We start from the raw sequence: 27,963 nt of genomic DNA, 5'->3' as shown, positions 1-27,963 counted from the left end.
CCCCCTCCCCTCTCCTCAGATGGACCGGAGCCCGTGGTGCTGAGCGGAGAGTCAGAGGTGGAGGTGAACGACCCGTTCAAACTGGACTGCTCCGCCTCCTCCGTCCCGCCGGCCAATTACACCTGGAAAATCAACGGCTTCAAGACCGACGTCACCACCAGCCATTACATCATCGCCAAAGCCGACTTCACCAACTCAGGAAACTACACGTGTGAAGCCTACAACGCTCTGACCGGGGAGACCACCTCCAAGACCCACGTGCTCACCGTCAGAGGTGAGACGGAGAGGGAGGGGGCAGACAGGAGCAGACAGGAGCAGAGGAGAAGCAGAGCAGAGCAGAGTAGTGGAGAGTTGTGCTCAGTTGAACACAGATTATTTGAACAGGAAGATCTCTGCACCCTCTTCCTTTTCTGTGGTAAAATGATCTAAACTGGCAATCTCAAAGCGGCATCTGAAAAATGTCAGTAGAACAGAAATGAGAGCAAAGGAGAAGGCAACACTTATTTTAGTATAAAGATTTCAAAGATTTCAAAATGTATTTCTTCTGGTTTGGACCAATCTATCCTCAGATGTCTTAGATCTTAGATTCTCCCAACAACAGACTTTTGAAGCTTTTAACCAAATTATAATATTGTTTTCTCGTCAAAAAAAAAAAAAAAAAAAAAAACATACCTGGAGTCTAATTTGTGCTGTGAGTCTCAGAGCATCAAAAACAAAAGTGAAACTTATTACTACTTTGTTTTCCCCGATAGCCGACCAAAATTTTGATTAGTCGACTTATTATTTTCTTAGGACTGAAAAGATTTCTATGGGCCCCAGCAGAAAGGAGAGAGTTTAAACCTATTTTTCACTTCTGAAGATGACATTTATTCTTTTTTATTATTCTCTGTTCCTTTTATTTGATTAATGGACAAACCAAAACCCTAAACCCATTGTACTTGTCTTCCGTATACCCTTGTCCTCATGGTGTCCTTTGTGACAGTGCAGTGGTCCTGATGTTCTTGTTGTGTCCAGGAGAGGGCGAGCTGGACGACGGCCTGTCGGACGGAGCCATCGCCGGGATCGTGATCGGGGTGTTGGCGGCGGTCGCGCTCGCCATCGGCCTGTTCATCTACTGCCGACAGAAAGTGCCGTAAGTACAAAGACAAAGCCCTGTAGTGAAGAGCAGTCGTGTGGGGCACAGAGCACACACATCAGGCTGGGAGAGTTCTACATGTATGTCTATGGCAGAATTTGATATTTTGAAAAGAAAAGAACAAACATAGTGGATTTAAACGTCACATTGTCAGGAGTCTGTGATCAGTTCAAGCGTTCTGTTTAGGAGCTTGATATTTTACAAAAATGTCAGAGTGACTAACTGAAAAACTGTCGACTAATGCAAGATTGTGACTGTGATTTAAAACTAATTCACTAGCTAGGACCACGCCAACAACAACATAGTGCGAAGAAGTTTATTGATAATGTACGAAGTGAGGCAGAGATGGCTGGGTTGAGACTATGGGCGGGGGCTCCGTCTCAATCTGCACTTGGCCCAGCCGGAACTGGACCCTCTTGTAGGAGTCTTATGACTGAAAGCCAAAAGTGGATAGGAGGGTGGGATCGAGTTAGCCGAGACAAACTGGGATGATGGGAAATGCTGCTACATATAGGCTTCTGGGAAATTAGAGGTGTGGTCGAGGTGAGTTGTGGTTCGCTGGTGTGAGGAGAGGGCGGCTGAGGCGTGGTCCTGCTCCTGAATCTCACTTCATCAAATTAACTACATTTTGTGAGGGATTTGTTTAACAGCATAAATCAGATCACCTGTTGTAGTTTTAAGGATTGTAAATTCTGGACTATCGAGCGCACCTGAATATAAGCCGCATCAACTAAATTTGATAAATTTTTTTTTTAATTGTACATATACTGGTCACATCTGAATACAAGCCACAGGTGTCCACATCTTCAAGAACGTTTTCAAGTTCGGCCGCCTGCTTTTATCGCCTCTGAAAGCTTTTGTCGTCCTTTTGCCGTCGCCAAAATCTCACCATCGACTCATTGATGCCGAGCTCACGTGCAGCAGCTCTGTTTCCTTCTTCGACAGCCTTTGCCTTTAACTTCTAACTCCATCATCTGCATTTCTTTTCCATGAGGAGGGTGCGTGTATGAAGCACAAAATAACTGTTCAAAACACAATCAAACGAGCATCTTCCTCGGCGCATCATCACCCCGTCTCTCCCCGCACTCTACTGCACGTCTCTTGTAGCTGCTGTCCTGTCTGTCTCATGTCAGTGTTTTGGAGGATTTCAGCAGATTTCAGACTCTTTCGGTGGCGGGGATAGTTGTATCAATCAGGTATGAGTGGATGTCCGGCTACTGAAGTTTGAGATGTTTCTTCTCGTGTTTTACAAGACGTATCCCCCTCACTAATGTTCATTTAGTATTAGCTTATCAACTTATTTTATCACACGGCAATAAACTATTTAAGTGCACTGACAATATCGCGAGCTCGTGTAGCAGCTTCATGTTAACCCTAGATCCATTGCACAGTCAGCGGCGTTTTCTGCGCTCAGGCTGTGTGTATCCGCTGAGTTACCAAACCATAGACCGTAAATACGAATTAATTCCAATCAAAGATTATGTCCATATATTTGCCACACCGTTTTATTAGCCACAGGGTTCAACGTGTGAGAAAAAAAGTAGCAGTTTATTGTCCGGAATTTACAGTAAGTCAGTTTTTGGTCAGACTGTGTAAAAAAATCAAAGCTCAGATTAAAGTCTAATAGAGCTTTAGACAGAGTAATGCTTCCAGTTAACTTCACACCCCCAGGGAATGTTGATGATCAGCTGCAAAGTATCAGTACTTTGTAAAAATGTGAGTTTGGTGACTGGTAAATCTGGCCAAGTTCAGATGGGTGTGATTAACAGGAGGATCAGGGACTTGCGACTTGTTGTGCATCAAAATAAATATGTCTGATTATGAGGAAAAAAGAAAGGACAAAAAAAGAACAGGGACTGGAAAACAGGGCAGATATTTGCAGAATCAATGAGCAATCAATGTAATTTTCGTTTTGTTGCTTGAATCACTGATATAAAAACTTCTGATTGGTTTTGGCTTTAGGGACGTGTCTACCAGACTCATATCCCTCTGTATGGAAAATACACAGAGGCATGAGTCTGGACTTGCCACGGAAATAAGTTGTAGTTCTAAGAAAATTCTGACATTTTGTGATAAGAATTAGTTGTATCTTGTTGCGACACCTACCCAATCCTGTAATTTTACCAAATGTACTGATGGCATGTTCTTTAGTTATAAAAAACAGTTAAACAAGTGACCCCAGAAACAGCAGTGTAGGAGCGGCCCTGTTCTGGATGGTAAATGCAGGGTTGTGTTCAGGAATGCTGGGAATCCTCAGCTCTGCGTGTTTCAGAACAGAGCTGTCAGAGTTTAGTCCTGTAAGTTCTATCAAGCTCTATTTACAAACGCAACAGAAACATTCTCAACATTCCTCCTCCTCTCGGCAACTCACAACACGTCCAGATGCCCTCCCATCCTCCTATAACCCTGTGTGTCAGATGCCCTCCCATCCTCCTATAACAGGGTGACCAAACATCCGTTTTTCCCAGGACATTTTCGTATTTTGCCTCTTGTCCAGGGCGTCCGGGTCTTTTTTTTTTTTTCTGTTTTAAGTGATGGAAATGTTCGGGTTTTCATTACCTTTCATTGGGGGCATTAAACTGAGCGGCTCTTGTAGCTCTCTGTGACAAGAAGGAGTGAGACACAAACATTCGGTCAGTCTGAAACATGCCGAAGCACAAATGCGCATTTAACAATGACTTGTACATGAAATTCTCAGTTTTCCATCCCGGTCGGGACAAGTGAGAGGCCATGTGCACAGTTTGTGAGGTGAGAGTACAGTGTCCCTCGTTTATCGCGGGGGTTATGTTCTAAAAATAACCCGTGATAGGTGAAATCTGCAAAGTAGTCAACTTTATATTTTACAATTATTACATCTGTTTTAAGGCTGTAAAACCCCTCAGCACAAACTTTATACACTTTTCTCAGACAGGACAGGTGCAACCCTTTTTACATCCTTCTTAAAACTTATTGCTGCTGTCATCCTTATGTTATTTTCTTCCTTCTTTATGTAACAAACCCAAGATTCATTTATCCCGTAATGGAACCTACAGCACAGAGTCCTGCACGGCTCCATTTTTTGGAGACCCGCAGTACAACGGCGCACCCGCGCAGTACAACGGCGCACCCGCGCAGTACAACGGCGCACCCGCGCAGTACAACGGCGCACCCGCGCAGTACAACGGCGCACCCGCGCAGTACAACGCCGCACCCGCGCAGTACAACGCCGCACCCGCGCAGTACAACGCCGCACCTGCCCGTTAACCTGTGATTATATCAAACTTTTGCGCTGCCTACACCACAGACTGGACAAAACCAAGACTAACCTAAGACCGATTCCAGGACTGAAGAGGAGGACTAATCCAGGACTGAACTAGGACTAAAACAGGACTAAACCTGAACTAAAACAGGACTCACTGTCGGAACGAGCTCGGAGAAAGGGCTGATGCAGAGTTCCGCACCTCATAGAGGTAAACGCGGCAATTGTCCAATCGCGCTTTGCAGACAAACTGCTCAGCGTTCTCCCTCTTAAGTCCAAGATTAGTCCTGGTTTAGACCTGGTTTAGTCCTGACCCGCCTGTGTGTAAAAAAAAAAAAAAAAAAAAAGAAAAGAAAAAAAAGAAAAAATCAGCAAAATGGCGAGACTGCGAAAGGTGAACTGTGACATAGTGAGGGACGACTGTAGCTCAATGTCGAGGCCCCACCTCCCACCCCTGGTAAGGTATCCGGGTTTTCACAAATGGAAATATGGTCACCCTATCCTATAACCCTGTGTGTCAGATGCCCTCCCATCCTGGAGTGTCAGACTGAGACGGGGTCAGGTCACGCGTCTGGTTAATCTGCAGATGTTGTGGTGTGACGTCAGGTGAAATGTCATATATCGGATACAGAAATGACTCTGTTGGTAGACTGTGTTAAATGGCCTGTCACACACAAACAAGCGGGAAACTGTGGGAAAGGGAGGACCTGTTTTGATTTGCGTGTGAAATAAAAACAGATGATGAGATTACCACAGCACGGCTCACGTCACACTCTGCCACATGTAAACGCTGACTCTAATCTGATTTAAGTACAGCTCAGCCCCGATTCCATTCACAATATTTGGTCCAAAAATATGTTTTTATTTGTACACTTATTTGTATCTTTTATTTATTTTTTTTCCCACATTTTTTGGCACTGGCCTTTGTTAAAGGTCGTATATTACACACAATTTACTGTTGTGAGGTTTAAGACATATTATAATCTTTTGTTTCAGTGTTTTGTTTCATTCACACATGTTTGAGTAACAATGTTTTATTTGTCTGTCTACATCTCCAAAGCTGAAAATGCTTTTGTTCCACCTTGTGATGTCATGAAGCAGTAGTTTTCCATTTACTGTATTTTTCAGACTGTAGGTGCACTGGGTTATAAGGTGCATTATCAATAATGTTAAATTCTCTCATCTATTTTCATATATAACACACACCAGATTATAAGGCACATTAAGAGAAACAAAACAGTCAGATAAGTCAAACTTTATTCAACTCATTCACAAGAACTCTCAGAACTGTTCAGCTGTAACACATAAAATACAATACAATACACCTGCTTTTTCAGTTCATTCCTCTTCCACAAATCCATCTTATTTATCATCTTCAGTGTCTGAGTTTAACAGTTGGGTAATTTCTGCATCAAGTCCGGATCTCTCTCGTTGTTATCCGACTCAGTCTTGTTGCTGTTACTTAGCTGTTCAGTGATGATTCCGGTCTTTCGTGAAAGCGCAACACGCCCGGCGTCGCCTCCCTGTCTTAATGAATGTGTATTACTCAGCAAGGCTCCTGACTACTGCAGCCTTAATGCTTCAACAGTCCATCAAGTGGTGCAGCTTTGAAGTTTACCAAAGTCGTACTAAAACATAAAATTTTTGAGCGCTGTGTACCACATAAAATCAGTTCGAGATCAGTAAGCACAACCAGAATTAATACTTAAGGCACACTGTCGATTTTTCAGAAAATTTAAGAATTTTAAGTGCACCTTATAGTCTGAAAAATGGTAATGGCTCCTTTTACACTTAGTTCAGTAGAGATTGGCAATTATTGGACTGAAATGATCCAAATGAATCTAGTGAAAGTGTATGGAGTTTAAGAACATGGTGGAGCACTTCCTGTATTACCACATGAGGTGGAGGTGGAGCAGACAGCTGCAGGGTGAATGAAACAAAACACACAACTCCACATCTGTTTGTGTTGAGGAAACTACATTAAAACATAAATTGAAAAAAAAATAAAAATATTTGCCATGGACAGTACCTGGACCACTGGCATTAAACTTGTCTATCTCCATGGAGACAGGGAGAAGCAGCATTATGTCTTGAATCTGTGGAGAGGCAAGCCCGCTCACACAATAAGAATGCATGTTTTGCAAGTATAAAATAAAAGTATATGTTTTGAATACATGTTCGATGCAGTTTAATGCCATACTTTGAAACATTCTTGGGAAAGAAATAACCATAAAGACAAGCAGGTGCCAAACCTTTCCAAGAAAATTGACATGGTGCAGCTTTAAAGAGGATGAAGCCACACTTAAACACAGTGTACTTTTAAAGTGGAGTAAAAGCTGACACATTGAAACCCACATTCTTGTGATTCTAGAACACTTCAGAAAAATGAACAGGCTCCAAACTATTTTAATGACTAGAGTTCTGTGTAATGGAGGATGTGGGATGCTTCCTGTGTGCGTTTCATCAGAGCAGCTCTACAACTCTGACAGCATCAGTGACAGACACAAGTTGAAGTCCTGAACCGGAAACCCTCCCCAAACATGGCATTAGGTCTGTGTCACTGAGGCTGGTGTGTGTGACTGCATTCCTCTGCTATTGTATAAAGCACCTGTGAAACATGAAACCGAGAGTTTGGTTTGAGAGTATACCGCAGACTCTAAACACAACGTTGCAGTTTTTACTTTAGTTTGACCATAATCTGCGTATAATGGACATGGTTAACCTTCCGGCCTATTCACTTTCTACTCCTCTCTGTAACTGCAGTGAGACTTGTTATTTTGGTTCAGGTTAATGAACATTTATAAGACTCTACATGATCATGGTGTTTTTATTTCACTATTTTATGGGTGTTACTTTCAACAGCCCCACTCCTGATTGGTTCTTTGGATGCTATAATACTCGTGGTCAGAATTTCCAAATATGGAACACGGCTCCAAATTTGGTCCTATAACTTCCAGCCTCGATGAGCTTCATTTGACTGGAGCTGACTGCTGTGGTTGTCACATTCACTACTCTACTTCTCTATACAGTCTATGAGTTTGATTGAATGTTGTCTTATTATTTTGAAGCTTGTAATCTCACTGTTGTTGCTCAGTGGCAGAGTGGTTAGCCCCCTCACCACAGAAGTTTGGGTCAAATGCACAGGGCAAATGTCCCGAGAATGACTGCACGTCTCTCTCATACACACTGCTCTGGTTTATGAGGCTGTGGAAAACCTCGGCTGTGTTACACATACACAGTATCTATGTGCAGATCTGAGGAGCTGTTGTCATGGTGATGACGGAGCTTCACCTGCACAGGTGTGTTGACCTGGAGCTCTTTTGAACAGTGTCTAGACCCTCCCCCCTTCTCTCTGTTTCTCTCTCTCTCACACACACGCACACACACACCCACACACACACACACACACACACTCGGCCCCCCTCCCCTCTGGGATGTGAACAAACAGTGAGGTCATGGTAAACTTTGAGCTGTCAGTCATGTGACCAGATGTGGATCTCCTTAAATCGTAAACGTATTCTGCAAAATGGAGCTTTTAACCATGTTATAGTAGTTTCTTCTCATTGACCCAGTGAAGTCATATTTGGAGTGATTTGTGATGTTTGAGCAACACGCCCTTTCCTGACAGTGCCTCCCTCCAGTTTGTACATTAGGATGACACTGTCAGGCAAACACACCGCTGCGCTGTACTTCGTTGTCTAGTTTTATTTTCTTAATCGGTGATACATGTAGGATTTGGCAGGGTCGTGTAGTAGTGCATTTTGACAGCAGGTACTCGCTAGTGTGATGTGCAGTTATCCAACACAACAATGCCGACAGCATGCGACACTTTGTTTGTGGAGACGCTGACATCAGCTCCCACTGGGCATCACACTTTTCTACCAAGAAAGTCAGCACATTTGTTTCTTTTATTAAGTTGTTTTAAATGAATATTGTGATTTAAAATGTCCAAATTATAACATAATGATCCATGGAGGTCAGAGGTTATAACTACAGAACACACACATGCACTATGTGTTTGATTTAAACCCTGCTAAGAGTTGTTTATATAATGTACTTGCACATTTCCTTTTCACACACACTGACCTGTACTGTCACTGCTCCTCTGAAGTGTTACTGTTTTGTCAACAGTCCAACCACATTCCTGTTTCTGAGCTGTCCATCACACGCAGGGGGCGGGGCTTCCTGTTTCAGTAAATTAGGTCGTAGCTGTCAGTCTGCTCGGATTTGAACAGTGTTATTTGCAGACAGTTTGCAGACAAGGTGTAAACAGCTGTTGCTGAGTTTTGACATTATTTTCAAAAATCTCAAACTTGGCAAAAATAAATCACAGTAAAATTAAAATGGTTTGACTCAGTTCTAACAGGTATTAGATCAAAATGACTTTGTTTTTTTTTTTTTGTTTTTTTACCACGACTAACTGGTTAAGTCCTAGTTCTATCTTTGTTCCCTTTTGGTTTAGACCTTGTCCAGACCTGGTTTAGTCCTGTATTAGATCTGGTTTAGACCTGGTTTAGACATGGTTTATAACTGGTGTAGTCCCGGTTCAGTCCTAGTTTAGTCTTGGTTTAGTCCTCATTTAGTCGTGGTTCAGTTGTGGTTCAGTCCTGGTGTAGTCTTGGTGTAGTCCTGGTTCAGTCCTTGTATAGTCCTGATTCAGTCCTGGTTTAGTCCTGGTTCAGATTGCAGTGGGTGAGGTATCTGTGGAATGTGTCGTGTCTGAACTTGTTCATAGATTTCTTGTTTCAGAGTCTATTTTTTTTTTTTTTTTTTCTGTTTTCCGAGGCCACACACGCCTCACAGGGAATCCTCATTCATTTAAACACGAGCCATTTTTAAATTTCCAAACATGCAGTTTTGACAGTGAAGTCAATAAACAAAAAAATGACTTCAATTTGCATCAGAGTAATTACATTTGTTTGTTTTTTTTAGTTTTTTTTTTAGTTTGCTTTTTTGTATGCCTTTAATCATGGGTGCAGATTTAGAGTTAACTCTTTCACTGCAGTAATTCATTCACTAACAGTGGTAAATAAGTGTAAATATTTGGTGTGGTCCCTTCACGGCTGTCTTAAACCCGGGAAGAACAGATGTCTCGCTTTATTACCGGGCTAAAGATCAGTTAATGATGCTAAAAACATTAAAGAGAAGATCAGGTGCCTCTTTTCTCTCTCTCTCTCTGTCTGTCTGTGCTGGTTCCTGTTGGGGGGAGGAGGAGGAGAAGAGGATGTGGAGGAGGGGCCGACACCCTTTTAAAGATGAGATTGCAGATAGGACAGAGGAGCAGATAAGGCACATATGAGATGAGACTTTGAGTTGCCTCACACACAGTCTCTACGGCCAGTGTTGGGGAGTAACAGATTACATGTACCAGAGTTACGTAATCAGAGTACAAATTATGAGTAACTATATTCGGTTACAGTTACTGTTTCAGTGAGTGGTAATTGGATTACAGTTACTTTGTTGAAATAAATGGATTACACTGCAGTACTTTCCAGTTTTCACATTTTGGGCTATTCCCTTTTTTTTTTTTTTTTTTTTTTTTTTTGGTAATTCCACTCATTGGTGGACTAAACCAGGTCTAAACCAGGTCTAAAACCAGGTCCAAAACCAGGTCTATACCCAGGTCCAAACCAATTCTAAACCTGGTCTAAAACCAGGTCTAAACTAGGTCTAAACCAGGACTAAAGCAGGACTAAACCAGGTCTAAACCAGGATTAAAACCAGGACTAAAACCAGGTCCGAACCAGGTCTAAACCAAGTCTAAACCAGGTCTAAAACCAGGTCTAAACTAGGTTTAAACCAGGACTAAACCAAGACTAAACCAGGTCTAAAACAGGATTTTACAGGACTAAATCATGCTGCGTGGACCATGTCTCCTTGTCTTCTATCAATAATATTTTTAATTTAGTTAAGTAAAGACTTGGCCTTTTCATTTTCTTTTATCAGACAAAACTTCTTATGTGAAGATTTCCTCATCTTTGCTTCTCTACAGCAAATGAAGTAATCCAAATTATTCAGATTATGTTACTCACTTTAAGTAATTTAATGGATTACATTACAATCTACATTTTGGGGTCTGTAATCTGTAGGGAAATACATTTTAAAAGTAACCTTCCCTACGGCACCACTAAAACACTATAATACCCCATATAATTTATTGGAGCAGTGGAAGGGCACGGCCTGGTACTAAATGCATACAACCACCAATCCTAGTATAAGCCTCAATACTCCTGTGTGCAGGTTATTTTCCACCGTATGTTCAGAGTAAACACAGATACAGTGCTAGATTATACACATATACTAGTAATATTTAAACCAAGCCAAACAGCAGGAAGGCAACACTGCAGTTAGTTTGTAATTCAGCCTTGTACAGCTCAAATTTCATATTTCAGAAAAAAAAAAAAAAAAAAAAAAAAAGCTTTCCCATTAGTAAAGACCAAGCCCCCACAGTAAATATCGACGCCTAAAAATGGACAATAAGTGGATATACTGTAGTCAGTGGATATACTGTAGTCAGTGGATATACTGTAGTCAGTGGATATACTGTAGTCATTATGATGAAGGCCTAGCGTGGTGCTTTACATTGCGTGTTGTTGAGGAAAACAACCGTTTCCTCTCGTGCTTGTGAGTTTCTGCTTAGATAAAAATTACCGTATTTTCCAGGCTATTAGTCGCGCTCTTAAGCCTCTAACCGCATCAAAAAATGGCGCCCCGCAATCCAGAGCACCCTATACACGAATCCGATCGGTGTCCCAGCGCGACTTCAGTAAACTATAAAGCCGCAACACCCGCAGTGCACGCAAACACACACGGAGCAGACAGCGACCGCACAGCGACTAACACCCACAGACACACTCATGACTCCACGCCGACGAGGAACAGAACGGAGGAACGAACTGAAAAAGTGAGTCCAATGTGCCTTTCTGAGTCACAACTGAACAACTGAGTCACTGTGAACACGCTGACAATCCAGCGGTCCCAGACACACCCTCCCTACACGCCACAACTGAACAAAGCCCAGAGTCACCGTGAACGCCACAAACAAACAAAACCACTCACCCATCACACTGTTGGGTTTTGTTTAAAATCCAGTGTGGTTTATTTGTGAAAAAAGTTCGAAAATACACCATTTAATGACAGTGTGTTTTATAATCCAGAGCGACTAATAGCCCATAAAATATGGTACACTTGAAACGGAAATAACATCCAGATAATTGCAGAACCGTGCAGAGACTCAATGTTTTACACCTATACAATGACTTTTATACCGGCTACCGTGCTTTAGACTTAACGCCTCTTCATTGGTGCACAGGCCTCTTGGCAGGTTGCGCAATCCAATCAGTCTCCATCCGTTGTGTTGTCTGGTTACCAACACACAAACACACACCATGACATCATCCCTCTCAGTAGTTCTTGTCCTGTTTAGTAAGTTTGCTTTTAGATAGATTGGAATATCATGGATTTGTCTTAACATATATCCCAAAAATGAGTCTCAGAGCTGTAATCAGAGCACTTATCTTCAAATAACCTCGGTATAATAATGAACCATAGAGTTGATTTTACAAAATAGCTAAGCCTAGTTATTTATCCTAGTCTCTGTTCTTGCATTTTTGTTGCTTTGGAATCTTCTTTTTTTCTTGATACTTGGTGCTTTGTTTTTCTTCCAATTCTGCACGTCCTGCAGTACATCGGTCTACCACATACTTTGAACCTATAGTCTGATCTGAGTTTTATTTGACCCTGATGCTGTCTTCAAGTGTAAACTCATGAACACTGTATTTATACTACACATACAACACCATATATCATATATCCTAAACAATTTAACATTAAATACACTTTTTTGTTGTTTTTCGAGCTGTTGTCTGTACTTGTTTGAAGGGAGTAGTACGGTGTAAAGCCAGTTTGTTTAGACAAGGATTCCTTTAGGGCAGGTAACATGCCGTGAACCTACGTGACCCCAGCGCAGAGGACGCCAAAGGTGGACCATTTAATTATCTCACTGGCACCACAGCTCTATGCAAATCCCAATCATTGAGTGCATATACATGCACATCAATAACCCGGTTATGATCGGGTTTTTTGAGTATCCCGGTTTCTTGATGGTGCATGTATACCCGGTTTCAGTAACCCGGTTATGGCAGTATCCCGGTTATAAGAAACCACTGTAGCTGGTTTATTCCGATAGTAACCAGGATACTTGTGGCATGTATACACAGTATCCCGGTTACTGCAACATAAAGTTGAGTGCGCATGCGTCCAAAAGACACTTTCCAGCCTTTCACCACAACAGTAGTGACATAAATAAATTGACCAACATAAATAAAGTGACCACACGAGTGAAATGACTGTAAAATTAAGAGCTGCGCTAAACCTGCACATGTACAATCTGCACACGTCTGACCTGCACTCATGTGATCACTGAAAAGCTAAAACATGAACTATCTCCTATACAACACACGCACAGAACAGACTCACCATCATCAGCACCTCTTCTGTCACAAAAAGAACACACGTAATCCACTGAGTCATGTCATTTAGTCCAAAAGAAGCTGAACTGCATCAGCGGCACAAGGAGCAGCTGTTTTTATCACCGTTAACAGTTTATGTTAATTAACGATGTGGTCTTAAGATTTGTTTCTGTAAAATGTAAACAAATGTGATCAGAGCTGAATTATCTGATCAAACAGGCTGTTGTGGATCTATAATGGTTATGGTTTATATGTTGTAAAGTTGAGTTTATTTATGCAGAAGATTTGAATGAAGAATCTGTTGGTTTGATGTGTGCAGTGGATTGTGGGAGATCTCGTAGCTCCTTAGCTTCTTATGCTAAAGGAACTCATGGTTTGTATTTTTCTTGGTTTATTAAATTGATGTAAGTTAATTTTTGCGCTTGTGCATTTGTTATTATGTCAAGAATCCGGGATACTCCATTTGATCATGTATACGCGGATATAAGTGTCCCTGTTTCTCAGCGCACATGTAAACACAGTAACCTGAATACTGACAGAACCGGGATATGGCTAATAACCGGGATACTGATGTGCATGTGTACACACTCACTGAGGTTTTGGTTTGAGACCTAATGGCAAAACTAACAAAAAGCCTTTAGATTCAGTTCTACATCGTTCACACAAGGACCAGTTCCAGATGTACACTTCTTGTGCAAGAAAAGAGAAGTAGAAAATCCATCTTGACCACAGAGGTTTTATAAAAGAGCTTCCTCTGTAATTCAAGAAGAAGCTTTATTTTAATAAAACACAAAATTCACTGGCTAAGCTTGCCGATGCAGTGTGTATTTATTAATGATGCAGATCATATAAAATGAATCACAATAACAACAGAAAATTAAGTAAAATTGGAAATAACCCACGTAAAGTAAACTCCAGACATCCACATTTCTAGACACGCGGGTGATCATTTTTAACTACACACTGTACTCTAACTGTATAACTTATTCTAGCCACATATTTTAATAAATGTGGACTATAATTTAATAATAATACTAAATTAAATCAATTAAGTGCCTGTAAATATAGCCACAAACTGCAATAATTGGCCCTTTGCCGGTGCCTACACCTCACCCTGCCCCTACACCTAAGGCACTCCTCACCCTAATCCTAGTCTAAACCTAGATCTAACCTGTAACCCTGACTTAAATTCTTAAATTCTTAAATTCAAGATAGCAGACTTCCAGTTTATAAAAGGGTGGGGTCACAATATATTTTTTGTTCCTATTGCCATCATGCATGTGGTTACCAAATTTGCTTTGGGCTGTCAGGATGTCTCAATGGCAACAGGTTTTTGGCTTGTTGCTATGGCTGTGAGCTGGGCTGTGGGCGTCGTTGAAGTATTGATCAAGAGTATGTCACAAATGTACCAGATTTGTGCTATGACAAATTCATTTGTATCGTTCCATATAGATTGCTCAACGAGGAGGGGCCAGGTTATGGAGGGACTGTGCTGAGGAGCTTGATCTGCTCTTTTCAAATCTCTTGATGATTTGGTCTAATTCATGTTGATGCGAACTGGAGACATGCTTTGCTCATCCAACTGTTTTGTTATTAGTTTATAGTTGGTACAGATACAGACAGGATGGACACATGAGATGGGATGGTGGTGGGGTGGAGATGTATGGAGGTATGGCTTACGTTCATCGTGACTCTGTGTGTAGGAGAATGTTCTTTTAAAGGTTTGGTTGGTTTTCAGATTGTACCATCGTGGTGCTTTTCTTTCTGCAATTTTAGAATCATCATTATTAACAGGAAGAGCACTCAGAAAGTCCAGTCTGTACTTCTGTCTTAAACGTGATGTTGTAAAAGCACATTCTGATAATGAATATGGATTTTGATATAGGGCCCGGTCAAGCAGAAGCCAAAAATTCAAGTTAATGCATCTGATATAAAAATGTATTGAACAGATACATATGTACTCTAGTTTATGAAACTGTTGACCTTTTTTCTGCACCATTTTTGGTTCTAAAGTTACATATGTTTTAAACAGACCATGTATGAAACATGGAACAAAAATTATTTCCCAAATTTCAAAGACCTGCAAATCATGTGAATAAATGGATGTATTTCATCATATCTTGTGTTCGATTCAATCTTTGAACTGTTGACGAAGGTACATTATTTGAAAAAAAAAAAATAGCTTGGAAGGACTGACATATTTTATAGAAATAGTTTCTTTCATTTTGAAGTAATATTAAAGTATTCGGAGGAAAAAAGATGACAAATGATGTAAAATCCTGCACCTTCTACTTGTTTGCAGAATTTTCCCTCCGTTATTTTTCCCTCCGTTACCATGACCTTTCTTAATAAAAAATCTCATGAGTCAAAAAGTAAGAGGTTTTTCAACCTAATCTTGTACCATATGGTAGAAAACTATATGAAGCAAATATTCAAACCAGTTTGTTAAGGATATGGAAGTGAGAACCAAGAGTTATCACTGTTTGGATTTATTGCCCAAAAAGTGCTGCATATTTCATTCCCTCCGTTACCCACATGAGGTTTTTTATTTTTTCTTGAACTTGAAAGAATATCACAGGTTTAACTTGACCCTGTTGGAGTGTAACTCTTTCCTACATTCTGATACTTTACTTATTTCAATAGTTCCTCTAGTTTCTGAATAAGAGACATTTGAATGTCAAAAATCTGCCCCTGTTCCCCTCCGTTACCACTTGACCGGACGCTATAACATCTTTGGTCCATCTGAGAATGAAAATAAGTCTGGATTCAGTGACACAGGTGTGTTTACACAGTGATCACTAAGTATGTGTGCTGTGTGATAGTATTACAGTGACGAGTTTTGCACAGTTAACTTAAACATGACTACACAGATCTCCCTTATCTCTTTATGCTGTGAAGTTCGTGACAGACGTTTAGTTTAACCTCACTCAGCCTCGTATCTGATGGACAATCTAGATCCAGATCTCTCTCCATTCTAACCGTCAGCCCTCTCTCTCTTTTCTCACTCTTTCTCCTCCTTCTTTTCCACGCTCTTGTTCGGTCTAACTCTTATCTGGACCTCATGAAAATATCAGTGTTTGTGTAACTTTAACAGACAGATTTCTTCACATATTTGAGTTTTACATTCCTGCATGCAGAAGCTGCATAAAGGACTCACCTGACTGGACTGATTCAGACCCCAGACAGAAACTGGGGCCTTTTTTTGTGATTTTCTATTGACTGAATTGCATTAGTTTGTCCTTAAATGCTTTTCTCCATGTAGATCTCATTGCTTTGTCCAGAATGTTTCACAGTATGACATTAAAGCTTTCTATCTCGATGGAGAACAAACCAGACCAAATTACAGGTCAGATCTGTGGAGAGGCGACCCCGCTGACAGTCAGAATGTCTGTTTTTCTAGGTATTTTTGAGCTATAAAACCACCTGTAATCAGTGTTGGGAAGGTGACTTTTAAAATGTATTCCCCTATAGATTACAGATTACATACACCAAAATGTAGTTTGTAACATAATCCAATAAATTACTTAAAGTGAGTAACGTAATCTGAATAATTTGGATTACTTGGTTTGTTGTAGAGAAGCAAAGACTCGGAAATCTTCACATAAGATGTTTTATCTGCTAAAAGTAAATGAAAAGTCCAGACTTTACTGAACCGTATTAAAAATATTATTGATAGAAGAGGAGGAGACACATCCACACAGCATGATTTAGTCCTGTTAAATCATGTTTTAGACATGGTTTAGTCTTGGTTTAGTCCTGGTTTAGACCTGGTTTAGACCTGGTTTTAGTCCTGCTTTAGTCCTACTTTAGTCCTGGTTTATTCCTGGTTTTGTCCTGGTTTAAACCTGGTTTAGACCTACATTATTCCTGGTTTATTCCTGGTTTATTCCTGCTTTAGTCTTGGTTTAGTCCTGGTTTAGTCTTGGTTTAGTCCTGGTTTAGTCCTGGTTTAGTCCTGGTTTAGTCCCAATTTAGTCCTGGTTTATTCCTAGTTTATTCCTGGTTTAGACCTGGTTTTAGTCTTGCTTTAGTCCTGCTTTAGACCAGGTTTAGAACTGGTTTGGACCTGGGTTTAGATCTTAGATCTGGTTTAGAGTCCAGCAAAAAAAAAAAAAAAAACGGAATAGCCAAAAATGTGAAAACAGGAAAATACCACCATGTAATCCATTTATTTCAACAAAGTAACTGTAATCCAATTACCACTCACTTAAACAGTAACTGTAGCTGAATACAGTTACTCATAGTTTGTACTCTGATTACGTAACTCCGGTACATGTAATCTGTTACTCCCCAACACTGCTTGTAATTGCATAAATGTAGTTAGAGCTGTTTAATGTCACACTGTGGAAGATTCCAGGCAGCACAATGAGAGCTACACCAGAAAAGTTACACAATGTGCCTTTCTGGAAGTGTCACATCACCCACATGATTCAATGGAAGTACCTCATGCTCTGTCCACTTGTGTGATTGGTGGTGAGCAATAGTTGTCAGTCAGGGCAGTTATGGGAATATGTTGTTGACTCATATTGATTGACCAGAATTCTGAGTACAATTGTACTTAAATACTTTTTTTTTTTTTTTCTCCATGTTGCTGGGTTGCAGATGACATCACTACATTCTATAGTCCAATATTATTTAATACAGATGGGGGCAGCTGCAAATTTTTGTTGTAATATAGCATGGTCTTGGGTCTAGTCAGTAAGAGAAGTGATCAAGTTCCTTATTTGGGAATTTAGATTTTCAATATTTCATGGCAAAATACAATGTGATCAACAGGGAAATCTGTCTGTGCCCCCCATGTGGGAGTATGACATCATTATTTTCTACAATGTGATGATGTCATCCACCCACATGGGGGGCAAGAGACACATTTGCCTTTTAATAACATTCCACTTTGCCATGAAATATCCAAAAAAAATAAATTCACTTACGTTAAACCAGATCATTTCAATTTAATGAGTTTAACAATTTTAATGTTAGCTGCCCCCATCTGTATTCATTCATATTGGATGATAGAATGAGGCTGTGTCATCTGCAGCCCATCAGTTGGAGGTTTTCAGATTGTAGAATTTGATGATGTCATATTCACAGATGGGGGCACAGACACATTTCCCTGTTGATTACATTGTTCTTTAGCATGAAATCTCTAAACGGTAAATTCACAAATGCTGAAACTGATCTTCTCTATGAGTGATCAGAGCTAAGAACTCACCATATTACAACACAAATCTGCATCTGAACAAGATCCATTTCAACTTTCCCCAGCTGTGTTAAATATGACTGGCCTGTAGAATGTTGTGATGTCATCTGAAACAGCAATAGGTTAGGGTTAGGGATAGGGGGCGTAACAATATCCAAGTCTCACGGTACGACATTGTCACAGTATGAACCTCATGGTACGATTTATTGCGAAATCATGGGAAAACTCACGATCTGGTGGCAAGGCTCACAATTAGGGATGTTACAATATCTAAATCTCTCAGTACGATATTTTCACAACTAGGGGCGTGCAAAAATATTGAAATATCAATATATCGTATTGTTTCATATGATGATACAGTATCGATATTGTGGGCTGCTGTATCGATATATATCGCAAAGAGTATATTTTTCTATAGTTAACTAAATACTTTTGTTACAGTGCCACAGTTTTGTTGCTTGTTTAGAGAAAGGAAACTCATTTATGCAACACATTTGACATTTTCACTGTTTTGATGATTAAAATGTTTGTGTTTCATATGAACTTTGCACAAGAAGTGGTTTAACAAAGACTTTTAGTGTCACAGCCACGATTTAGCCTTTATTTTTTATTAAACCATATTGATTCGATTTGAAATATATGGTATCGAATCAAAAGCTTACTGTATCGAGATATGTATCGTATCGTGGCCTATGTATTGAGATATGTATCGTATCAGCAACTTCTTAATGATACCCAGCCCTATTCACAACATACGTCTCATGGTACGATATTTATTGTGATGTGGAGGCAAACAAAACTGTTAAAATGCCTTGACAAGATTTAATCTAAAGAACTAAGAATTAAAAGTGCTTCGAACTGTTATTTCTTCCTGTAGTCTGCACTGAAATTGAGCAAAGGATCATGGTCTATGTATTTCCTTTTAGGGGTGTAACAGTAACCGAAATATTGTGATATTGTATCGTCAAAAGTCTCTGTCACAATATATCGAATCACAAGTTCCTTTGCTTAAATGCATGGTTTTATAGAAGCAACAGCTTATAATAAACATCCGGAAACTACATATCCCATGATACATTTCAGTGCAGAAAACATGAAGAAATATGTTTTTACTTGAATTCTTGGGATTGTGGTGGAAATAATTTACACTAAAATCTTGTCAAGGTTTTTTAAAAGCAAAAAAGAGTCCTACCTACAATTATATCAGCCTCTTTAAAATATCTGTCTCTTTTTTAGCTATTGCTGCATCATAACTCTTAATTTAAGCAAAGAGACTTGTAATTCGATATATTGTGATGGTCCATGATATTATTGTGAGAACTCTGACGATATAATATCACGATATTTCAGTTATTGTTACACCCCTAGTTACTCGTGTTGTCTTCTCAATAGATTCATTTGTTGTTTTGTATCATGCACATATATGTATAGGAGACTGACCTAGGGTTGGTTTCTCATAACAATGCAGACTTTTAGAATTGCCTTTACAAACATGTTCAGATATCTTGATCTAACCCACTTGGCTGTTAGACTTCTGACTTAAAACACCCAAGATCATCACTGAGTTTTGATGAATTACACGGATCTTTAGATTTTTTATTCTCAGCTGTCTGTTTGATGCTTTAAAAACTTGTCTAAACTGCTGCGTTTCTTTTGTTTTTCAGTGTGGAATCTCCGTATTAAAGACCTGAACAACCTCCTGGTGAGTGATTCTCATTGGTCGGTATGTGTCACATGACCAGCTCCAGCCTAACCCCTCCTCCCCTCTTCTCCCCTCTGTTTAGGACAAACTGGACCTGTACTGATGTCTCCCTGCACCTGACCCTCCTGTGAACGGACTACATTACCCATGATGCACCGCTCTACATGACCCACGACGCACCACTCTGCGGCTGCTCAGGGCGGAGGGAGACGCGAACATTTGAAACCCTAAGACACTGGATTCTAACACTTTTGGATGGTTCTTCTCGAGCAGAACTACACTTCCTGTGATCCTTCGCTTCTTGCTGTTTACTTCTCGTTGTTGGATGCTGCGATTCTTCTCAAAGGGACTTGGATCTTTGTTTTTGTTGAGAGACGTTCTGTTGGGTTGGACAGTGGGACAGTGGCTGCAGCTGATGAAATGATTTGTTGAACTTTTCAGGTGTGGAGGAGTTTTGGAGTCAGAGTTACCTCACGCTAAAACCAAAATCCATCCGTGAAAAGGAGAAGCCACTCCGATGAGACACGCACCATGTTCAGATGATCGCGAACTGTCCCCTGTTCTGCTACACTTCGAGATAACGTGTTTTATGAATATAATTTAAAGTCAAAGATGGTTTTAGGGTTAATAGCAAATCAAAATATTAGGGATGGAACGATATGGATGGAGCCGATACCAATATCTGATGTTTGACCTGCTGATGTGGCCGACTTTTAACTTAACTTTTAAAATCCATAGTTAGGTCCAAAAATTTATTGGTATCAAATATTGGTATTGAATATTAATATCGGCCCGAATATGACAGGTTAGTCGGACTTGGGCAGCAGATACAACATAGTAGAGGTAATTCCAACACTGTTACCTAGCAACCATGATGTAAACAAGGGTCAAAACTTGACTAATTAACACAATAGCCTTTTTATTATTTGATGAATTCATGTTATTTTTTTAACTTTATTTTGCTGAACTAAGGTTTCAGAATGATTAGTTCTTAGAGCATAAATGTCGTATGACTGTTCAGTTTTGATTTGACCCTCTCTGCTTATGTTCATATTCCAAACTCAGGGCTACTTCCTGCCATTTTGAACTCTGACATAAACTTCCACTTAAATAAATACTGACCATAGGATTTATCCACCAAACCAAGTCAGAATTAGACAAATATGAAACCTGGCATATGCAGTTGAATCCAGCTCTGTGCTCACACACATGCATACACACACACAAACACTCACACACACACACAAACACACACACACACACACAGTGATATGGATGGATTTAAAATATACTAACTCGAATAGTATTTTACAGACCTGCGTGAAGTTGGCCCTCCATCAAACTCACACCTACACAAAATATATGTCACTCGTTTGTGCTTCGTTCGTGCTGCAAAAAGTTTTGTTTGTGCTGCTGTAGTTTTTGAGACACTAAAAATTCTTTTGTAAGTCAAACTAGGGTCAGCCTACCCCTAGGAAGCTTCAAAATGCTCTAAAACGTCCAAAATGGTCCCAGTCATTTATGCTTTGTTTGAGTTGTTTGTGCTGTAAAAAGTTTGGTTTGTTTTATTTTCAGCTGATGACGTCATCCGGCCCCTTAAAATGTTAAAGGCAGAAAATAATACTAAACATTTATATTTTGTTTATGCTGTAACAGTTTTTGTTTGTGCTAGTATATTTCTAAAATGACTAATTATTATTTTTGTGGAAATTATATGACATATTTTTTCACTCAGCTGACGTCAGCAGCTTGAGCAAAACTCCACAAAACTAGTGAAGAGAAACGATCTCAGGCTGTGTAAAAGTATATCATATATATTTGGGCCATTTTCGAGCATTTTGAAGCTTCCTGGGGCTGGCTGACCCCAATTTGACCTATGAAAGAATCGTTAATATCTCCAAAACTAAAGCAGCACAAACTAAACTTTTTGCAGCACAATCGGAGCACAAATGATAGACGTAGTTTTTGTGTAGGTGTGCGTTTGATGGATGACAGACATGGGCAGAGCAGGGGACACTAAACTCACTTTTCTTCATGAATCTGAACTTTAGTTGTTTTAAATTTGTTTTTGTGTATTCGATGTGTGTAGTGTTTTTAAAAGTTATAGTCCCAGATCAGACAGCCCCAACTCAAATCACAGATCTGATCTACAATTGTGTTTTTATGAATGACAGGATAACATTATGACCACCTGCCCCCAAACTGTGCACTATCAGAGTGGCTTTAGTCCTGGTTCAATCCTGGTTTAGACCTGGTTTAGTTCTGGTTTAGTCTTCGTCTAGTCTTGGTCTAGTCTTAGAACACAGAAGAGCAGGTTGTCATAATGTTTTCACTTTGTTTCACTGGACCAGTCAAGTCCAGACTGGTGCAGACGTGGATTTAAATGGTCAAGATAAATGATTTAAAACTAAACTAAATCTGCCTCTGTAGAAATATTGTATATACTGTCCCCTAATGTACAAACTACTGACTCAAGAACAATAAAAGTTCACACGATTGGTTCAAAAAAACTTTAATTACAAATGCTGACATTAATATGAATACTGAATATGATCATTCATTAGCCGCCAATTTGATTTTGACTCTTGAAGTTGCTCAGGTGAATGTTAAAGTGCCTATGACAGGTCAGACCACTCGTTTGACTTAAACACAGTTAAAATCAATAAAGGTTAAAATTCAACTAAAGATTTAACTTTTCTTCTCCCAGTTTAGGCATTTTTTAGGTTTCAAATTCCTGGTTGGAAATCATGCCATCACACTGGGGAATTCCATAACTGTTACCTAGCAACCATCTAGTACACTCATTCAAAACTCCTCTAAGGCTACATTCAGACTGCACCCTGAAGTGACCCAAATACAATTTTTTGGCCCCTATGCTCCTGTATCTGATCTTTTAATGACAGTCTAAATGACACAGATCTGATTTTTTCAAATGCGATTCAGGCTACTTGGATATGTGCTCCTAAAACTGATACATATCTGATCTTTTGACATATGACTTCAGTTTGAACGGCCAAAGCGCATCCATCCACCTACACGTTATCACACTGTGGACTTGGCTATGTCAAAGAGGTTGGCTATTGTGCGGTAACAAGCACCTGTTGCAAGCCAATACAGCCCAACACCGACGCGTTGATCACGGAAATAAGCCACTGAAGATATGTTTCGTCTTGTGAGAGTGGCACAAGTAGACACTCACAAATGTACACAAACATTCTTCTCATCATACGAAAATTGTTAATGAACTCCGTGTCACTGAAGCGAAGCACATCGCTATCCCATCACTCTTGGCTACGTCTCCACATCCACACGTTCCTTTCAACGGACTGTCCCACTAAACGCCACGGCCAAAAACCTCGTCCTTGTCACTCTCCTCCTTAAAACAAGTAAGTTGAGGCTCCGGTACAAGAGGAACTTTAATGCTCAATGCTCAACGCTCGTGTCCATGTTTGGACAACTTCCGTAAAAACAGAGCACACTGGCTGCGGTTGACGTCGTCGTGTCTCCAGTGCACATGCGGGACACTTTTGGGTTGTTTAAAGTTCACACTGGAGGTCACATACAAGTCGCATTTAATTGGAAATGTGAACGATCTTGCAAAAAACATCAGATTTCACAAAAAAACAAATCCAAATTGAGCATTAAGCCCTGCAGTTTGAATGTAGCCTAACATCCAGAGATTATTTCTTGACAAAAGAACAAAAAAAAGAAGAAAAAAGAAAGCATTATTTTATTTTTATTTTTTTAAACATGTTAAAAGTATCAGAAAAAGGTGTTTCTAGAGTAAATTTACAGAATTCATCCAGTGTGACGTCATCATAACTCTCTCCTTCCTGGAATTCTCAACCAGTTTTTCAACTTTTCCTCACACATTTCTTCTTGATTTGTGTAAAACTATAATTTATATTTATAACAGGTTTTATCCCAAAAAAGTCTAAATTACAGAATCATCCAAACCTGTCATACACACTTTGAGTTGTATAAATGTACGCAGAGGTTAGTTTTTTTGTTTCGTTAGTCATACGGCTCCCTTTAAAGCTGCACTGTGTTACTTTTCTGCTGGTGGGTCAACCATCTGCTTGACTCCATGGAGAGGTTTTTGCTTCCTAGAGAATGTTCCACAGTATGGCATTAAACATATCTATCTGCTTGGAGAGTAACTGGTCAGATCCTGGGGACAGGTGAGCCAACTTATAAAAAATAAAATAGAAATGTTTAAAGGCATACTGTGTAAAATTCTAGACAAAGCAATAACATCTCCATGGAGACAAGCAGGCGGTGTGGACCCCCCCAGAAAAGCTCCATAGTAGTGATTTAAACTCTAGATAAATGAACTGAACTGGAGAGTGGAGCTCTTAAAGACACAGTGTTGTAGGAAACATTAGATGAGTGTTTGAAATTATGTTTTGGTGCTGATGTTACATAGATGATTCTAGATTCTTATCATGTGTTTGTGGAGAGATGCTCTGAATACTCGTACCATAGACTGTATAAACAAGTGGACTGAGCGGGCATGACGTCATTCACAGCGTTCAGCTCCAGTCAAATGAAGCTCATCGTGGCTTGCAGTTCTAGCGGCTAATCTGGACCCGGTTCCACGTTCCATACTTGGAATCCCAACCGCAAAGAGCCAATCAGGAGCGAGGCTGTTGAAAGTAACGCCCCCTTCCTCCCGGTACAGCTGGTTTAGCAGAGAGAGTAACGCTGTCAATCAAACCTGTTGCTCCCGACTAACCAGGGGAAGAGGGCACCTGATTGGTCCGTTATTAAAGTTCATATCCTGATTTAGGGACAGAATATTGAAATAAAAACAACAGGATCATGCAGAGCGGGTTAAAACAACAGTTTAGGACCAAAATGATGAGTCTGATGTCACTCTTATTCTCACTTTTGGTTTGGAACATGGCCACTATCGGGTTCGCTACTGTATGTTCATTTCTATATACAGTCTGTGCTACTGATGTAGATTTTTTTTTTTTTTTTTTGTTATGGTAGAACTTCTCTTCTCTTGTGCTGAAAGATCCATATCTCATTGCGGTTTGCTGCAGGTTTCACTGAGCATGACACGTGACCAAAAGGACCTTTATGAACATTGTTTCTTTGGTAAAGTTTCAGCATTTGACCTGTTTTGTCCAGACTCTGGTGATATCACATTTTAAAGTGAAACTCCCCAAAAACCTTCCGCTCATCCATGGATACTGACTCTCCTAAAGCTGCATTGTGTTACTTTTCAGATGGAGGGTGCTCATCTCCATGGAGACGTTATCGCTTTGCCTGGAATGTTCTACAAAATGCCTTATCTCTATGTCGAATAGATATGTTTAATGTAATACTATAAAGTTTAAAATTCCAAGCAAGAACATCTCCATGGAGACAAACAGGTGGTGGAAGCCCAACACAAAGGTTCCACAGTCCAAACCTGCATCTAAGCTTCTTCATCTTCTTCTTCGTCTACTTTATTGTAGTTAATAGTACTAGTAGTAATACTACTACTACTACTACTACTACTGCTACTACTACTGCTACCACTACTACTACTACCACTACTACTACTACTGCTACTACTACTGCTACTACTACATCTACTACTACTACTGCTACTAATACTACTGCTACTATTTCTACTATTACTACTGTTACTACTACTATTACTACTACTACTAATATCACTACTACTACTACTACTACATCTACTACTACATCTACTACTGCATCTACTACTACAACTACTACTACATCTACTACTGCATCTACTACTGCGACTACTACTAATATCACTACTACTACTACTACTACATCTACTACTACATCTACTACTGCATCTACTACTACAACTACTACTACATCTACTACTGCATCTACTACTGCGACTACTACTAATATCACTACTACTACTACTACTACTACTACTACTACTGCTACTACTACTAATATCGCCACTACTAATACTGCTGCATCTACTACTGTGACTACTACTAATATCACTACTACTACTACTGCATCTACTACTACATCTACTACTGCAAGTACTACTGCAACTACTACCACCAATATTTAAAATAAACAGCAAGAAGGTTGATGGTTCGACTCCAGGCCTGTCTGTGTGGAGTTTGCATGTTCTCCCTGTGTCTGGTGGGTTTCCCCAACAACAGGTCAAGTCCTCTGACTAAAGTCGTCCTGAAAGAGACTAGGTCAAGATGTTGAGATGGGTCCCACTGCTCCTGACAGGTTCAACCCAGAGACACAGAAGGACGGATCAAATGCAGGTGTCACTTGTAGACATGTACAAGTGGGTCAAATGCAGGTGTCACTCACAGATATGGACAAGTGGGTCAAATGCAGAGGACAATAAAGTGTACCTTATTCTACAAGTTAACTTAAACAGCTCATATGCTCTTAAATGTACATGTCAGTGTTTTACGCAGAGGAAACATGAAGCGCTCTTTCAGTTCATGTTGATTCAGTGAGACTGCGGCGGAGGTGTGTGCACACTTAAACCACACACACACTCACGCACATACACACACACACGTGAAAGAGCCACTACTGATACTTTACAGCTGATGTCATCAACATTCCCTGGGGGTGTCAAGCTAACTGAAAGCACTACTCTGTTAGAAGCTGTGTTTCTCAAGTTAGACTTTAATCTGAACTTTATTTAATTTTTTTCTGACCTGAAAATGATGATCTGGTTGGAAAAATAGTCAACAGTTTTTCTCCAATAGTCACTCAATCACACATCTAACTCCTAAACAGGAACATGAACACTCAGACTGATCACAGACTCCTGAAAATGTGAGATACAAATCAATTTGGTATTTATTTTCAGTCTGAAACTTTGTAAAATGTCTGTGTTTTTGTAATGTCTGTAGTGTGTCACGATGGTACCTGTTGAAAATTCCACCTATAGAGACGGATGTCTCCCTAGCGTGATGTCAGTGCAAAGTATCTCTAGAAGCTTTGTTTAATCCAGCTCTATTCCCTGTCCCTTTCTGTGTCAGTGCAGCTCTCCTCTGTGCTGCCCCCTCCTGGCTGTCCTCAGGAGCAGCAGCGAGTCTGAACACGTCTCCAAACATCAGGAAAAATGCGCCAAAAGTTTGGGAATTCTTTTGGAATGTGTGGAGAGGAAGGGGCGGGGCTCCTGCTTAATAACAGACCATGACTACACTGTAAAAATGAGTCTATATGTATATTTTATTGTTGGAACAAGATTAAAAACCTCTAAAAATGGACCAGAAGGACATTTGTGTCTTGTTTCTCAATTGATTTTGTGGTTTAATGGGCTTAGAATTTTGATTTAAGATGCAATATGTAACTTTTCTGAAGGAGGTTTACCATATACTTGCCCAGAATATTCCACATAGAGCATTAAATCAGTCTCCACTTTGGTTTGAATGGGGGATTATGCCATCTCATTTCCATGGTGACAAGCAGGTGACGCCATAAGGTTACAGGAAAGGTCTGTGGAGAGGCGCCACACTCACTGAATGCATACGTTTCAGGTATTTTTGAAAACTAACAACACCTGTAGTTGAATAAATGCACCATCCATTTCCTGCTACACTGGGGAACATTCACAGTTACATCTCCATGGAGACAAGCAGCCTCCACCAGAAAAGGTTACCCAAGAAGACGTGCTTGTGTGTGCTCTGTACTGTAGTTATAATCTTTGAAACCTGTGGATGTTATTATTTGGACATTTTAAATCACACTATTCATCTAAAACCACTTAAACTGTGGTGTTCAGTAGAGCAGACGTCACTGTAAACGTCATGACAACAAAACGTCCCGCGCTGTGGTCCTCCTGTGGAGAGCTGCACATCACACTCGAGCAGAGGTTTTTTTTTTATTTTTTTTTTTTTTAGTTGGACCAAAATGGCTACGCAACACTGCTGAGTCCTACACTTAAAACATATACCAAACATTTAACTGGAGAAGGAAATGTGTACTTCACACTGGCAGTGAAAATAGGGGTAGATCGCCAAATGCATCATGGAGAGCGTCCTCGAGCGAGTATCACTGTGTGGATGAGCAGCTCTCAGCAGGAGCACACGCCTCTCAGGAGAGCGGGTCACTTGACAGAAGATCCTCACACTGGGCCTGTCTCATTTGGAGGACATCTACACCCAAATACACAATGTGCAGGACATCACACTGAGCACAGCGTGTTCTCGCTGCTGCCATCAGGAGGCGCTATCATCTTTTCAGAGCTAAAAC

At 40.2% G+C, this 27,963-nt stretch overlaps 1 protein-coding gene across 1 annotated transcript in view; it reads left to right on the top strand.

Moving 5' to 3' along the window:
• LOC110160829 (carcinoembryonic antigen-related cell adhesion molecule 5-like) overlaps positions 1–22,256 on the top strand; it is a 55,052-nt gene extending 32,796 nt beyond the window's left edge. Inside the window, exons 7-10 of the mRNA XM_020925503.2 lie at positions 20–274; positions 1,015–1,132; positions 19,709–19,746; positions 19,829–22,256. Coding sequence (XP_020781162.2) covers positions 20–274; positions 1,015–1,132; positions 19,709–19,727 — 392 coding nt within the window. The 3' untranslated portion in view covers positions 19,728–19,746; positions 19,829–22,256. The remainder of the gene's footprint in view (positions 1–19; positions 275–1,014; positions 1,133–19,708; positions 19,747–19,828) is intronic.
• Positions 22,257–27,963: the final 5,707 nt, after the last annotated feature.

Source organism: Boleophthalmus pectinirostris, unplaced genomic scaffold (assembly GCF_026225935.1).
Source record: "Boleophthalmus pectinirostris isolate CB_2022bp ecotype Guang Dong unplaced genomic scaffold, ASM2622593v1 HiC_scaffold_21, whole genome shotgun sequence".
NCBI classification, from domain to species: domain Eukaryota; kingdom Metazoa; phylum Chordata; class Actinopteri; order Gobiiformes; family Gobiidae; genus Boleophthalmus; species Boleophthalmus pectinirostris.
Note: the sequence above shows the minus strand (reverse complement) of the source record. Positions and strands in the feature narration are given on the sequence as shown.